The following is a 15,825-nucleotide window of genomic DNA, read 5'->3' as shown; positions in this document are numbered from 1 at the left end:
TCGCAAAGTCCAGGCTTTTCTTAGAGACTGTGGTTGGTGATGATGGGCCCATGATGGAGGCAAACGGTGATCTTTCTGGGCTGAGCTTGGCATCCGTGATCTTCCCCGTCATCGGTCGTGAGCCATTAGCGCGGTACACGAAAGAGGCACGTGTGGTGGGCAGAGTGGACTTGCAACTTTAAATCCTTATCCGCATCGGCAGCCAGCCACAGCCACAAGGCCGCGCTGATCCACTGACCCGCCACCATTTCCCGCCCAACGGAAACCACCTCGCTCCATGGCGGCCGCCGCGTCGTCCGCGCTGCAGCAGGGGAGCAACTTCACGAACGCGCACCGTGTCCCAAGAACCTCCTCCGGTCAGCAGCGCATTCCAAGTGGCGTAGCGAGGAGATCGGCGCCTTCCTCGCTCTGCTTCCGCGCCGGGAGCGGGCGGACAGCGGCAGTCGTCCGTACTGCGGCGGCGGCGGCGGCGGCGGTGGGCGACGGGGGTGCGCCGGCCGTCTCCCTGCCGGCGGCGCTGCTGTTTGACTGCGACGGCGTGCTGGTGGACACGGAGAAAGACGGCCACCGCATCTCTTTCAACGAGGCCTTCGCCGAGGTCGAGCACCCTGCTCCCCTGATTCTAATTTTCTGTTGTACTTTTCTCCTAAATGTTAGAATAAACGGCTTATCGATTCATAAAAATCAATGGGTTCAGATAAATTTCTGCTGCAACCGACCACTAATTGACCAATAGCCATCCCAAGTAATCGGTATCATCTGGATAAATTGTTGAATGGTCATTTTAGTACTCATGCTGAACCTGGATCGTCTTCTTTCAACAATGTGGCTTCGTGTTGCTTCATTACCTTTCCTATGGTTGGAGGTTGACAATCTCATTGCTACTTTGATTTTGCGCAAGTATATGTTTGCTCCAAAATTGACTTCTAATGCAGCATTCACGTTATGTAGCGTCATGCATACATTCGTTGGATCCAACTTAGCCATAACTTTAATTATCATAGATCATAAACATAATGAATTAAAATCGTAAGGGCTACCGGTAGCTAGTCTATATAAAACTTGGAATATGTTTTCGTGCTTAAAATTTTGCGTGCTTGATACATTTCCTAAATGAGGAATAAATTCGTTTAAAAAACTGTTCAAATATTACTTGACTATTGTGTGCCCTGAGTTGGAAAAACTGAATGGTATGGCCACTGAAAGAACTCTTTAACTTGAACCCAGAAACTGATGTATTCTTGAATACAATAGGTCCAGCTTGGAGCATTGGTTATTGTTTTTCTTAAGATTGGTACCTAACCAGTTAGCTGCAAATGAACCCACTAAAACTTTCAGAAAAGAAAATGTAACCATTTCGCTAGTTGTAAAGTTGCTTCATGTGATGTTTGTATGTGGGAAAAAATTCTAATGTGCGTTCTTATCTATCAATAAATCCAAGAAATGACACCATAAGAAACTTAACCTACCAATTGTTGATGTCTCTTGAAGTTTGCTGATTAATGGGCTGTTGACATTTACAGAGGGAATTAGGTGTCAGCTGGGACGTTGAGTTGTATGGAGAATTGCTCAAGATAGGTGGTGGAAAGGAAAGGTGAATCAGTCACTTACTTAACTCGAATTATGATTGTTCATTTACCTTTAGAAATTATCTTCAGTACTTCCCCTATAAACATTTGAACTCATCATTGAATGTTATGAAGCATATCCACCCAAAAAATATATTATCATCTCATATACAAATTTTCCATCCAAAAACTTTTGAACCTCTACATTAGCAGCCACTATAGAAACATCAACGTATGTTGGTATGATTGATACAAACACAAAAAATTGTTTCATTTTGTTGTTGTGATTGACATCAGTAATATAATAAACTGTAATTGAGTTTAGAGATTTAATTTCCTATCAAAAAGAAAATGTAAGTTGAATAGGATAATTATTCTTTTTATCGAATGACGCAGGAGAACTGCGTGTCATTTCATTTAAGAAAGAAAAGGGGAAGAGTGCAGAAGCCAGAGAACAAACCTCAGCATACAAACTCACACTACAACTTGCCACTTAAAATACAAACAACCCATGACCAGGACCTCCAGGACCTAAGGGGCCGGCAGCGAGCTATCTAGGAGCTCTTTAAGCTTGATGGCTCCAGCCATGCACCAAAGGGTGCCCTCATTAGACACTGTCTGAAGGATCTAAAATAATTATTCAAATAGGATATAGGAAGATTGGTTGGAAACGGTCTCATGAAATAAGTATTAGTGTTTTAAGGACAACTGGAATTCAAATAAAGCAATAATGTATTTTAATTCAACTGAAGCCTGACCTTTTCAAATTTTAAATATTTATTTTCAGGATGACGGCTTACTTCAACAAGACAGGATGGCCAGCTAAAGCACCAAAAACTGATGAAGAAAGAAAGGAGTTTATTGCTTCTCTTCACAAGAGGAAAACAGAACTATTCATGGCCCTAATTGAGAAGAAGTTGCTTCCTCTCCGCTCAGGTGTTCAAAGGTATTTCTAACAGCTTGATGACTTTAGTAACTTAACTACAGTTTAATGAAGCCATAAGTTGCGATGCTGGAAAATATCCTCGCCTGCTTCTTGAGATAAGTGTTATCAAGTGACGCTGTACAACATAATAAAAAATGTTGCACAAAATATATTGATGTTGCATGTAAACCACGAAACCAAAATACTTCAACATCTCAAGTACTAATAAACAGTAAGGCTCCATTTGGCACTGTGGTGATTTTTCAACAGTGCTTGTTTATTTCTAGCTCTGGTGGCAATTATTTGTTTGGAGAATGTTTTTTGAAAGTGCCGTAAATTTAGCACTCATTTTGTTGACGTCCACATTATGTGTATTAGATGCGGACACACTTGTTGACAACACAAAAGGGATTCAACTGAGAGAAAGACATGCCAACATAATGTAAATGTGAATCACTCTAGCTTCATGAAAATGAAAGGTAAAGCTAAGCTTGGTTAATTTTCAACTTTATAGGTTAATCGATGAAGCTTTAGGAAAGGAAGTTAAAGTTGCAGTGTGCAGTACATCAAATGAGAAAGCTGTAAGTAACCCAGCTATTCTCACCTTGAAGTGCTTTCGCAGAGGATATGTTGGTTTAGGAGTTACAACATATATCTACAATATCCAGGAGAATAATATCTTTCAATTTTGAGCAAGATATGAGCATATGTTCCACCATCATGCGGCAATTACTGGTCTGTGAAATGCTGAGAAATTCATTTGATCACTTAGTAGGACATCGACTGATGTAATAAAACTCAAATACCACCAATTCTTGATTTAAGGAAAGCACTGTGGATGTTTAGCTTAAGTTATCAATCCAGTGCCTATTAATCCAGATTTTTCAACCTTTTTTTTCCATTGCATCTGTTCAAAACTCTATATAATATCTTTAAGCAGCAAAACGTTTTGCTAAGCTTCTGGATCAAATAAAACACTAATTTTTTAGTTTGTGCACTCTTACTTTATTTTTTTTGGTTTTTGTTGCTATACAAAATTTTTTCGTTGGATTTATTGTACTCAAAGGTTAGACTTGAGAGAACTGGGTAGACCTAGTCATAGGTGGGGGGGGGGGGGGGGTGTTAGGCCGGGCCAAAAGAAAACCCGACATTTTTTTCTGTTGGCCCGTGCCCAACTCGACCCTAGCATTGGGCCAAAAATCTTGACCCGTGCCCACACGATGCATAGCCCATAGGCCAACCTGGTGGCCTGACAATCCTTGGCCGCCAGCCGCCTGTGCTTACTAGGCCTCTCACCACCGCGCCTAGCCGTTTGCTGCCTGCACCTGGCCGCGCTTGCCCGCACGTTGCCTATTTGGCCGCAACCGGCCGCCCCCGCCACGCCTAGCCTTGCGCTTGGCCGCGCGTTGCCTATCTTGCCGTGCCCAGGCTGTCGGTGCTCCACGCAGAGGAGACGAGAGGGGAGGAGTTGTGGAGGGGATGAAGAGATGGCGGCGGCTGCAGGACTGGTAGGTGGGGACGGAAGGGTGGATTTGAAATTAGGGTTAGAATTAGCTATTTATATGTCCCTTTGTTGGGCTGGGCCACCAAAATTCTATGTGCCGCACAGGAAAGAGGGGGTTTTCAATATAATGCCAGTTCATCGGACCGGCCCGTGGGCTAAAATTATAGCCCAAGCCCGACCCGAATTTTTGGCTGGGTCAAAAAACAGACCCATGCCCAGCCCATGTACTTTACAGGTTGGTTCGGGTCGGGTTTTTTTCGGGTGGGTCGGTTCGGGTTCATCGGGTCGGCAGCCCATGATAAGGTATAGTGCTAGCCGCATCAGCCTGTTGCTGTGCTCCACCCTAGGGATAGATGGATACGTATTGTATTAGGCGAGGATCTCCCAGTTGGCTATGTTTCGATAAACCCTAGACCCTCGCCTATATATCTACATGTGCCTTGCGCCTCATAATCAATCTACTGTTTCCCGATCCATATTCATTTTCAATAGGTTATCTATTGACACTCAGATGTGCTAGCACATGAGCACGTCACATGCAACCCTGTAAAAAACACACGTTGCAGTGCTTCTGCTAGAACTGGATGCCCCTGTTTGCTCAGGTTTTCAGTTGATCAACGAGGGTTGCCCGAAAGGGCCCCATTGAGGCAAACAAAGTTTGGGTTGCCCTTGACAGCTAGGATGTCCTCAATCACCGTAGAGAGCAAGGAATAACGAAACATTGAGGTTTTGAAGGGAATTCGGGATAGAAAGATAAAACAAAACAGTAGATGTATTTTTTTTATCAATTGGGTACCTCAATCGGTTGTGTCACTTTATATTTATAGGGTGGGAAGGTCTTGCCCCATGTAGAGTCCGAACAAAACAAAATACATATTGACCCGTTTTCCATCTGGTGGAACCTCCTGGTCTCAGTAACTTTCTTATCCGGACTCCAAATTGTATGATCAATTATGGATTTTGATTGTGTATCGATGAGAGTTATAACACGGTGGTCTCCAAAATGTGATCTTACATCAATACAAAACTGAACTGCTAGTTTTGGGAAATCAGGTGCTCCAGTTTTCCCAAACTGCATATATCGCCTGATTTTGTTATCAACATTGCCACTATTATTTCTAGCACCCAAGTCCCAAGATCTACTATCGACAATTGTTGAAGATTGTTAAACAGAACTATACTGCTTCCAACCCTTTTGTTCACATTCTCCATATGGACCGTGGAAATGAACCAAAAGTTAGTTATAGAATTAAGAAATCAATTTTATAAGCTTATAAGTATAGCATCTAGTGAATTGTTTTTTACTTATTGCAGGTTTCAGCAATAGTGTCATGCTTATTAGGGCCTGACAGAGCAGAAAAGATTGCCATATTTGCTGGGGATGTCGTTCCTCGCAAAAAACCTGACCCGGTAAGTTTGATTTTGCAATTTTGTAGACACTATTCACATTTCCCAATTGAGCTATTTACTTGAATAAATATTTTACAAAATAAAAATAGACATTGATAACATGTCCTGATATGGAGCCTGGTGCCAGGAAAGACCCGTGGTGGTGTGGTACTGTATTGTACTGTTCACCTTGCATTGTGCACGACCATAGTTTGTGTATAACAAATTGGGTCCCAAAATACTTTGTGGGTCTTTGCAGGCAATCTACATATTAGCGGCAACTACACTTGGAGTTGATCCATCTAGGTATTGACAATACATGTTTCAAATATTTATATCAGTGTCTATCTATTATTTTCACAAATACCATTGCAAAGAATGATGGGTAATTCCTATATCTTCGATTACTTATTGTTAACTTGATCTAGTATAGTTGTGTACTGGTGCATAATGCATTTTTTAAAGGTAAAGGTACACTTTCCACCTTTGAACTACCACAAAAGTCTGATTTTCATCCTTCAACTACAAAATCGGATAACGAGAGCCATCCAATTCTTGAAACTGGGCAAATATGGCGCCTTGAGTGGTTTCAAAGGTGATTTTTATTTTGTGAAAAATGAAAATATTCAAGTTTAAATTAAAACATTCAAGTTATACATTTTAAATAAAAATATGGAATCGGTGCTAGCATTTTGCTAAAAATGTAACCTATCTATTGGCACTATACTTGTCATTTGTTCGGATCCAAAATTTCATGCTCCTAGCATTTGTTTGCATATAGTTTCCCTATTATTTTGAAAAAATAAGATTCGAATACAGTACCAACAGATAGGTTACATTTTTAGAAATATTTTTGTACCAGATTCATATTTTTCTGATTTAAAATGAATTATTGTGTTTTTAGATCTAATCAGAATTTTTAATTTTTCTAAGAAATACAAAACCACGTTTGGAACCACCCTAAGTGCCAAATTTATCCGGTTTCAAGATTTCGATGACTTCTGTTATTTGATTATTTAGTTGAAGGATGAAAATCAATCAATTGTGCTAGTTTGTGGGTGGAAATTCGACTTTTCCCTTTTTAAAACACGCTTGTAATATTTTGTGCATGCATCCGATAAGTAGTTGCATTGTATTATGACTAGATAATGCGAGGATGTTCCCATAGATACAAACACGTAATTTTGTTATCTTTGATGTGATTCTCTATGTATCATTTGGTTCCATTTTGTAAATCATTCTTCTTCCATATGCAGCTGTGTTGTTGTTGAGGACAGTACTATTGGACTTGCAGCGGCCAAAGCTGCTGGCATGAAGTGTATTGTAACAAAAAGCGGGTACACATTTCTTCTTTGGAACACTATATTCTGTTACTTAATAAAAGACACACTGAAGGTGTTCATCTCTTTTATGGAAAGGAAAATTTGACCATTATTCAATCAAAATTATGAACATTGTTTTCTAACAAGATGTACCATGAATGTTCTTTTCAGCTACACTGCACAAGAGGACTTTGCAACAGCAGATGCCGTATTCGATTGCATCGGAGACCCACCCGAAGCACGCTTTGATTTGGATTTCTGCGCGGACCTGCTCCGCAAACAATATGTAAGCTAAACGAAGGGCACATTCATGGTACACCTTGTTACAAAACAAGTATTGTTTGTAAAGGACCTCAAATATAAAAACAAACAACAATGTGTTGTACATGTAACTATTCTTCTGGCAAATCTCACTAGTAATCTTTCATTTTGTTTTTAATGGTAACCGGAGTGCCAAGTTGCATGTTTACTGAATCCTCTGCTCTCACATGGATAGCTGATCAGTGACTAACCACCATGTCCTGCTAATTCACTTTTTCTACCCTATAGAAATTGGCAGTTCCTCAAGTATTTTGCCACCATTTGGTTCAACTCCAAATCACTATACGCCCTAAGCCATGTAGTATTTCGGGTCATTTTCTATGTTTCTAAATTGGGCATCTTGGAATCGGTTTTGCTACTTGGAAATTCTGCCACAGGATATCTTCACATTGTCGTTTGACTTGTTGATAAGGGAAGTTTTATTCATTTCAAGAACATAGAAATCAAGTTGAAAAGAACTTTTTAAAACACTTCGGGCTCCGGGTCTCTACATAGCAGGATGCACATAGCCTAAAAAGGAAGAAAGGGATGTTCCAAACATGTTAATGACTAGTAATCCCGCCACTCGTGAGACTGGATAAAAAGCTTCTTAGCCCCATGTGCCAATCTTTGCGATTTAGAAGTTTGAGATACGACAGTTATGCAAGATTAGAGAAGTTTGACACAGAACAAAACTAAATTGACCCGTGGAAGTATAATATATGGCAGAGCAGTTTTTGGACAAAGTATATATTGGCAGATTGCATTGCAAGGCATTCATATGAACTCTGACCGTCGATGGGAATAACCTATGATTCCGTTGACCTATCAAGGTGGCTAACGTTGTCAGAATCTTGTCCCAAGTATGAGGTCTTGGAACTTTTCAAGTCCATTTAGATTAATTAGAATGAAATGATCCTACACTCCTCCATTTCTTGTTCATCGAAGTGGAGAGTAGAAATGTAATTACTACACTCTTAATATCCTTCCAAGGCCATGGACAAATATACAGAAACAGAGAGAGTATCATCTTTAAGATTTTAACAAATTATTTTAGAATTTAACATACTCTCATATCACAAACATAAGTAGTTTCAGGTTTGCCCTAACTCCTAAGTCAAGATTTTTTTTAACTTTAACCATCAATAGCTAAAGTTCCAAATAGTTTTGCAACATAAAGATGATGATATAAATTGTAATGACAAGAAATTTAATAATATTTTTTGTTTTTTGAAATGATTTATTTAATATTTGACATAATAGGTCTTTATAGAAATTATTAGTCAAAGTGTTACCTTGCACTTGTGTCAATGTCCTAGATTGCTTCTATTTGTGATGCAAAGAATATACGATTCTACCTTATTTTACTGATATATCACAATAATACTGAAAATATTTACACATGCCATTTTAAGCACGTTATTCATTTTTGGTGTTCTCTTATACATATCCATTTGTATAAATATATTTTGCGAACGAACACTTAAAAATAAAACTTAGCACATATGCTTTGTGGATGATCTAGTTGGGTTTCGAAGGACTAAACATATGCCAACGTCACTACTAACAGGGGCCACTGACTGCTAGATGATTTTGTATATCAAGGGTGCCTTTGGTTGGGCTTTTGGCTGTGGCTTTTGCCCCCAAAAGCTAAAAACTCAACCAAAGCGTGCAAAAGTCAAATGTGATTTTGTCCAAAAACAGCTTTTATAGCAGTATAAATTGAAAGCACCTCAACCAAATTCTGGTTTCACTGGCTTTTGGATTAAAAAATATTATCCACCTGCCACTGGTTATGAGGATACCATTTCGCTTCTTATTTTTTGTGTCCTCGAGAGGATAATTTTTTGGATCTAAAGAGTGGAGCTATTTTTGAAAAATTGAAGTCTTCCAAACAGACCCAAAAATCTATAATTCGCGGTGCCGAATCGTAGCCCGATGGAAAACAGGAGGCCCAACCCGTTCAAGAGCGGGAATGAGCGTTAGCTCGGTTGGTGCGGTTCGCTGGTTGTAGCGCCCACCACCCGTGTTCGATTCTGCTCGGCGCGGGTTTTCCCATCCCGGAATAGTGTTCCTTTCTTAATTCTGCAGCCTCTCTCGCGTGGTGCCACAATGGGAAAATGACGTGCCCGTCGTCTACGAAGCCATGGATGACTTCGGTGATCTCATGAAGGACGTGATGTTCGGATCTAAGTGTAGTTGTAGGTTGTTTGTATACGTGTGGGGTGTGAGTGTGGTGTATGTGCATAGAGTGGGTATGCGTACACGATACTACGACTGTACCCAAATGAGAGGTCTAAAAAAAACCCGTTCAAGAGCGAGAAGGTCCGATTGGCCCCCTTCAAATACCCACCACGGCCCACGAACCGCGGCGGCACACGACACGAGACAACCAATTCTCTCTCCCAGTCTCTCCCCTCTCTCTCGCCTCCGCTTCCTTCTCCCCCCAGTCCGACCCCACTCCGCGGCATCCGCCACCTCCCGCCGCAGGTACGCGCCGCCGCTCCGCCCCCTTCTCGCCGCCGCGAGTGCGCTTGCGCCTAACCCTCTCCCCCGGTTTCCGATCGCGCTGCAGGCGCGCGGATTCGTTCGATCGCAGCGATGGCGCCGTCCAGGCACGCCGACGAGGGCGGGCAGCTCCAGCTCCTGGAGGCCGACAGGGTCGACGAGGAGGAGGAGTGCTTCGAGTCCATCGACAAGCGTAAGCCGCGCCCTCTCCCCCTCTCGTCTCACCTCTCGCATTCCTTGATCTCGAGCGCGCGCGCGCGCGCGCGCGCGTTTTCCACCCTACCACCCTGGTCTGGTCGCCTGGTCGGTGCTCCAGTCTCCTGTAGTCCGGTTACGGCGGATCGCTTCCGTGACCGTGAGCATACGGCGCTTTGCCTTTTTGGGTTTTTTTTGGGGGGAGAATTTCCATCCGAATTGGTGTTGTTTGGAAGCGAAGTTGATGCGATTTGAGCTTGGTCTCGGCACTTGTTTGGTTTTCGTAATTTCGTTGCGTGCGCGTGGACGCGTGGTTGGGTTTTGCGCTTCTTCTGATATATCCCCAAAATTTCTAGTGCTTTGGGAATCAACTAGTGTTGCATGGCGGCCTATATTCGTGGGGTTTAGTATTCCTCACGCTTGATCCTCGTTCCGCGGGTGGTTCGTTCTCGTTCTGAATTCTGATCAGTGTGTGTGTGTGCTACTGCTAACGTGTTTCTGCACACGCAGATTGCTGATCTGAATTTAGCCTTGACCTGAGTTCATGAGTTTATTCTACCATGATGTTCATCCAAATCCATTATGAAGGCAGTTCTGAGCGTGTCTTCAGTCTTTTGTTTTCTGTGTTATTACTAGCTGTCGTTCTAGCCTAGGATGTCTTGATGTCTTCATGTGAACTCCTTTTTTGTTTCTGTGAGCTGACGGGACAATGTACCTCCGGAATCATGGAAGTAATTCATACCTAGCTTGAATCAGGTGTACATGGTGTTAGTTAGTAGGCTCTCCGCTTTCCCCCCTCCTTTATTCTTTCTATCAAACTTCTGGAATATCTGTTTGCATGAATGGAAATGGGTTTCACGTATTGAAAAAAAATCCATATAAAGATGATTTCAGATTTGGTGCACTTGTGGCACTCGGGGTTCAATTTAAACATGAGTTCATATTTGGTTTCAGTTTCACGGTTAATATGATTCACGTTATGTTATGTTCCCTGTTGCATAATATGGAGTTCTCAGCACAATTCATGCACTAAATGTAATCTGTGGTATATATGTTGGTACAGTGATCTCTCAAGGGATAAACGCAGGAGATGTCAAGAAGCTGCAGGATGCGGGAATTTACACTTGCAATGGCCTAATGATGCATACCAAGAAGGTTCTGAATTGAGCATCTCAAATCTCCGTTGCAACTGTCTAAATTTTTTGTTGCACAGCGTGCTTAAATCAATTTCTTCTTTGCGGCACCTGCTTGGTTTTGTTTGTTCAATATTCTAAACATAGGACTAATATTGTTCAATTTAACGAATCATTATGCAGAGTCTTACAGGAATCAAAGGTTTATCTGAAGCTAAAGTTGAAAAGATCTGCGAGGCAGCTGAAAAACTTCTGGTCTGATAGTTTAAATTGACTTGGCCTAAATCTTCCATGCTATCAGTTTTTTTATGCTACTGTATCCTGAAATTGCCTTCTTACTTGTTTGTCACAGAGCCAGGGTTTCATGACAGGAAGTGATCTCCTTCTTAAGGTAAGAAAGATGGATTTATCAGTGTACTGTTCACCAGTTTGGTGCTGTCTGATGATCAATTCTTGTACCATGTAAATTAACAAAGGTTGATTGTTGATTGCTTACTGGATCTGCTTTGGCTCTTTCAAATTTCAAATACTTCTCATACTTATTTCCTGTTAAGGCTGTTTGATTAGTTTTGCTTATTTTGAAGCGGAAGTCTGTTGTTCGGATTACAACTGGGAGCCAGGCACTTGATGACCTGCTTGGCGGTAATATACTAATATGCCTCTTGTTCCTAAATCTGTTCTATGATTAGTCATGCCATTATATTAGTCTAACAAATGGACATGCTTTAAATTCAAAGGAGGGATTGAAACACTGTGCATCACAGAGGCATTTGGGGAGTTCCGGTACGTAGATGCTCTTATTCCTGTTGTTTCTTTTCCTCTGAATGACTGCTTCAGGAGCCTGTACTTTGTATGGCTGGTATGTATGATCTGGGGGCCTACCTCAGCTATGAATTAGTATTTAGGCTGATGATAATATCATAGAACCTTTCCAAGCCTCCTGTACCTCCCTTTTCTGTTGTCTCATCTCGCTGAGGTTGCTAGCAGTGCATCTTGCAATTTCTAGATATGCTTTCTGCTTTGTTAACATAACCACATGAATACTATTTTCTAATACTTTCCTGTTGTGAAGTGATTCTTTTACTAATTGATGAAATCGAGCGGAGACCTGAATCTCTTTTCTTTTTCTATTGAAGGCAGTAATATCTGAAATAATGCTTTGTAATATTCTATTGCTGGGAGCAATTTGCCATTGTATTTGTATACTACACTACACATAATCATGCACATCGTCTGACCATGATAGTGTTGACCCTCGTTGCACTTTTACTATCATGGTCAGCAGGAACTACCATGATACTAGCAAATGAAAGAAACCTTTTTAACTGTTTAATGAGAGACTGACCATAATAGTGTTGAACCTTGTTGCACTTTTTCAACTCTTTGTATTTGTGAGTTCAGTTCTAGCTTTTCATTTTGAAATATATGTCATCTGCTTGTCCTGCAGGTCAGGGAAGACTCAGTTGGCTCATACTCTCTGTGTCTCCACTCAGGTTTATCCCCATGTCAAATTTTTGTTGGTACCACATAGACCATCGAACTGTAGAAGCATTGGAATTTGAGGAAACAAAGAAGCAACAGAATAATTTTCTTATTTCTGATTGATGAAAATGCAGCTTCCAATCCACATGCATGGGGGGAATGGGAAGGTCGCCTACATTGACACTGAGGGAACATTGTATCTTCGAAATTGCATGAGTAATTTGTCAAGCTGATTCTCAACATATTTATATTCCTTCCTGTTTTTCCAAACTGTTTCCTTAATGGAGTTTTCAGCCGACCTGAACGTATTGTGCCAATTGCTGAGAGATTTGGGATGGATGCCAACGCTGTTCTTGACAATGTATGAATTCCATGCATTAATATTTCTCGTTTCTGCTAATCCATTTCATGACTAATAGACTAAGCTGTTTGTTTAATTTTACGTCTATTTCTGGTTAGATCATATATGCTCGTGCATACACCTATGAGCACCAGTACAACTTGCTCCTGGGCCTTGCTGCCAAGATGGCTGAAGAACCTTTCAGGCTTCTGGTAGGCATGACACTGTACAATTTACTATTAATTTTTTTATATATCTCAGTTGTGCTGATGTGGTACTTCTTTTGTTCTGGAAACAGATTGTTGATTCTGTGATTGCACTATTCCGTGTGGATTTCAGTGGCAGGGGTGAACTTGCAGAGCGTCAGGTATTATGTCCAGTTAATTTTGATGACAGTAGGCAGCTTGTAAAAAGGAGTTGAAGAGTGCCATTTTATCTGCTTGCTTATGGGTGCATGCTATGAAATGGGTGCATGCTATGAAATTGCAGCAAAAGCTAGCACAGATGCTGTCACGCCTTACCAAGATTGCTGAGGAGTTCAATGTTGCAGTGTACATCACCAACCAAGGTGAGCTGTCCTATTTAGCCCTGTGTCTATTCCAAGAGCTTATTGATGAAGAATTTCAAATTATAACGTGTCTCCTTTTGTGTTCCAGTGATTGCTGATCCAGGTGGTGGCATGTTCATAACCGATCCGAAGAAACCAGCAGGTGGTCATGTGTTGGCGCATGCTGCCACCATCAGGTTGATGCTGAGGAAAGGCAAAGGCGACCAGCGTGTCTGCAAGATTTTTGATGCCCCTAACCTTCCTGAGGGAGAAGCTATATCCTTTTGCTTTAATGATAGTTATGTTTACTGCTTACGGTACTGATTGCCTTAATTTCACCGCTTGCTAAAATCTAGCTAAATTGTCTTGCTTAGACTTGCATAGCAAACTCATGTGATAGTGAACGTAACCTGCTGGCTGGTGACTGCAATGATTGAAAGCTTCAGATGATACAGATTAGCAATCTGATGGGTAGAAATTTTGTTTCCCTTGACCAACAGCACGTTTTCCAGGTTACATCAGGTGGAATAATGGACGCAAAAGACTGATTATCCGCTCAGAGTGCTTCCTGTCCTAAGATTGTTCCGTCTTCTTTAGTTAAAGTTTGCAACATATACATCGGTACATCGAGAGAAGTTACACTAGTGTTACTCTGTTTTATCTTTGACATAGAGACAGTAAGCAAACTCTATGTTGCTTAGGCCTCCTACTGGGCATTTTTGCACGGAGTTGAGATCGAATCAATTGTGCTGAGTGTTGACACAGAATCGCGCCAAACACACCTGAATGCGCTAGAACGTGCGACGATCGTCAAAACGATCAACACAGCGAAAACCCTGGGCAGACCGGTCTGACCGGTTTCGCCGACCGGTCTGACCGGTTTCGCCGACCGGTCTGACCGGTGCAGGCAGGGAACTCACAAAGACCTAGAACAGCGAGCTCGGGATGGACCCCGTCGGAGCTCGTGAACGTAGGGTTGTCTTGAAGTCGGCAGGCCACTTAGAACGTCTTCAAACGCCGTCGAGATGAAGGAAGAAAGCAATCTAGGGTTGGAAAAGGCTAGGGTTTGAGAGGTAAAAAGTAATGCGATTTTTTGTATTGATTCGATTGGGAATAACATCAATCGGCCTTAGCCTTTATATTTATAGGCCGGTGTCGGGTACCATAGCTATGGAGCACCCTAACCCTGGGCTAAAACACGCGCAAAACATAATTCGGCACCCGGGCCGGATTCTTCCCGAATTCGGACGCCCGAAGCCTCTTTAGGCACGGAAAGCCCAAGACATGCTTGGCCCGCGGCTCAGCACCACGATTCGGCCCCTCTAAGGCCTCGCTGACCGAAGACGAAATCTCCGCCTCGCTCTAGGGTCGCCCGTCGGGGCCCCTCGGCGCGAGGATGAACTCCGCCTTGCTCGAGGGTCGCCCGTCGGGGCCCCTCGATGCGAGGACAGATTCCGCCTCGCTCGAGGCTCCCTCGGCTAAGCCTTCCACGGGGCCTCGGTGTGGGGGAAATCTCTGCCTTGTTCGAGACTACCCTCGGCGGACGGAAGCTACAGCTCAACCACCCCGCTGGACGAGACGCATTTACTCGCCAACCACTCCGCGGCGGGGGGCGGGTGGCGGACGGTGTCAGGCGGCATCAGCTGGCGTTGGCCATCATGCCACACAGCGGACGTGACTGGCGTCTCATCAGCCTGCACCCGCCACTGTGCCGCTATTCCCGGCGCGGGGCAGGACTGTGGAGCTCTGTGCGGACTTGCCTGACACCCCCCGCTACTGTGTCGCCTACCCCTTGTACTTTTCCTCTCTGTAGGACTTTCAGAGGGCATGGGCGGCGACCCTCGAACGCGGTACGGCTCTTGACCGGGGCAAGATTTGGGTGGCAGCACCCTCGACGCCTCACCTCATCCGACATGGGGTTCCGCGCACTTCTACAGCCGTCACCATGCCGTTGACTGGCACCACAGGACAAGGACGCGCTCCGGGCATGGGCGGAAGGATTCGTAAGGACGATGGCCATGACTTGTGCCATGCCCCAGAGCGCTCGGCGACAGGGAGGACCAACTGTCCTCCCCCGGATCACGGGGGGAGAAGTAGACGCCCTCACTGATCCCCATGCATGTAACCCTACTTCCTTGAGTCTATAAAAGGAGGAAGGGGGAACGGATCGAACAAGGACGACGAGAGCTCACGCTCATACCTATACACTCACATCCCACCCGATATTGGCACTTGCCTCAATCAAACCCCTACGCACCAAGGGACTTGGGAGCTTTCCTCCCTCTCTCGCCACAGCTTGTACCCCTTACTACGAGCACTTAGGTGCAAGTAATATAGTGCATACCCCTCTGCTGGACGTACGGCCTCGTCGGCCGGAACCAGGATAACCCAGTGTTATTGTGTTTCTTCTGGCATCAACCATCTGGAGGCAGGGACATGCAACATACTCACTAGTTGGTGCTAGACCGCGAGGTCCGGACACCTACAGTTGGCGCGCCATGTAGGAGAGGCTGCGTGACAACACTTTTCTGTTTCCCAGTTGATCTCCAGATAGCGGGCAGACCAAACCCGTTTCCGATGGGCGTGTCGGATCTGTTCCCAGCGGGGTACAT

The 15,825-nt window shown here is 43.4% G+C and overlaps 2 protein-coding genes across 2 annotated transcripts; both read left to right on the top strand.

Annotated features, from left to right (window-relative positions):
• The first annotated feature begins 127 nt into the window (after positions 1-127).
• On the top strand, positions 128-7,171 carry LOC120643542 (CBBY-like protein). The gene is made up of 8 exons (XM_039919931.1): positions 128-598; positions 1,524-1,594; positions 2,356-2,514; positions 3,008-3,074; positions 5,312-5,407; positions 5,646-5,692; positions 6,643-6,723; positions 6,880-7,171. The coding sequence occupies exons 1-8, from the start codon at positions 278-280 to the stop codon at positions 7,001-7,003; spliced, it is 966 nt and encodes a 321-aa protein (XP_039775865.1). The 5' UTR covers positions 128-277; the 3' UTR covers positions 7,004-7,171.
• Positions 7,172-9,393: 2,222 nt separating this feature from the next.
• LOC120643540 (meiotic recombination protein DMC1 homolog B-like) lies at positions 9,394-13,977 on the top strand. The gene is made up of 15 exons (XM_039919929.1): positions 9,394-9,498; positions 9,584-9,709; positions 10,775-10,866; positions 11,028-11,099; positions 11,197-11,235; positions 11,429-11,486; positions 11,582-11,627; positions 12,292-12,337; positions 12,461-12,522; positions 12,621-12,687; positions 12,786-12,878; positions 12,965-13,033; positions 13,156-13,234; positions 13,323-13,489; positions 13,717-13,977. Exons 2-15 carry the CDS (start codon positions 9,610-9,612, stop codon positions 13,759-13,761), a joined length of 1,035 nt encoding a protein of 344 aa, XP_039775863.1. The 5' UTR covers positions 9,394-9,498; positions 9,584-9,609; the 3' UTR covers positions 13,762-13,977.
• The last annotated feature ends 1,848 nt before the right edge of the window (positions 13,978-15,825 follow it).

This window comes from Panicum virgatum, chromosome 8K (assembly GCF_016808335.1).
Source record: "Panicum virgatum strain AP13 chromosome 8K, P.virgatum_v5, whole genome shotgun sequence".
NCBI lineage: Eukaryota > Viridiplantae > Streptophyta > Magnoliopsida > Poales > Poaceae > Panicum > Panicum virgatum.
This window is presented reverse-complemented; position numbering and strand designations above follow the sequence as displayed.

What these genes read in the sequence shown, in the direction of transcription:
- LOC120643542 (XM_039919931.1), top strand. Translation starts at nt 278, where the DNA reads ATGGCGGCCGCCGCGTCGTCCGCGCTGCAGCAGGGGAGCAACTTCACG. An exon ending in CTCCGCTCAGGTGTTCAAAG is followed by an intron (nt 2,515 to 3,007) that starts GTATTTCTAACA and finishes TCAACTTTATAG; the next exon opens with GTTAATCGATGAAGCTTTAG. An exon ending in CTTGGAGTTGATCCATCTAG is followed by an intron (nt 5,693 to 6,642) that starts GTATTGACAATA and finishes TTCCATATGCAG; the next exon opens with CTGTGTTGTTGTTGAGGACA.
- LOC120643540 (XM_039919929.1), top strand. Translation starts at nt 9,610, where the DNA reads ATGGCGCCGTCCAGGCACGCCGACGAGGGCGGGCAGCTCCAGCTCCTG. An exon ending in GAGGCATTTGGGGAGTTCCG is followed by an intron (nt 11,628 to 12,291) that starts GTACGTAGATGC and finishes CTTGTCCTGCAG; the next exon opens with GTCAGGGAAGACTCAGTTGG. An exon ending in ACCTTCCTGAGGGAGAAGCT is followed by an intron (nt 13,490 to 13,716) that starts ATATCCTTTTGC and finishes GACCAACAGCAC; the next exon opens with GTTTTCCAGGTTACATCAGG.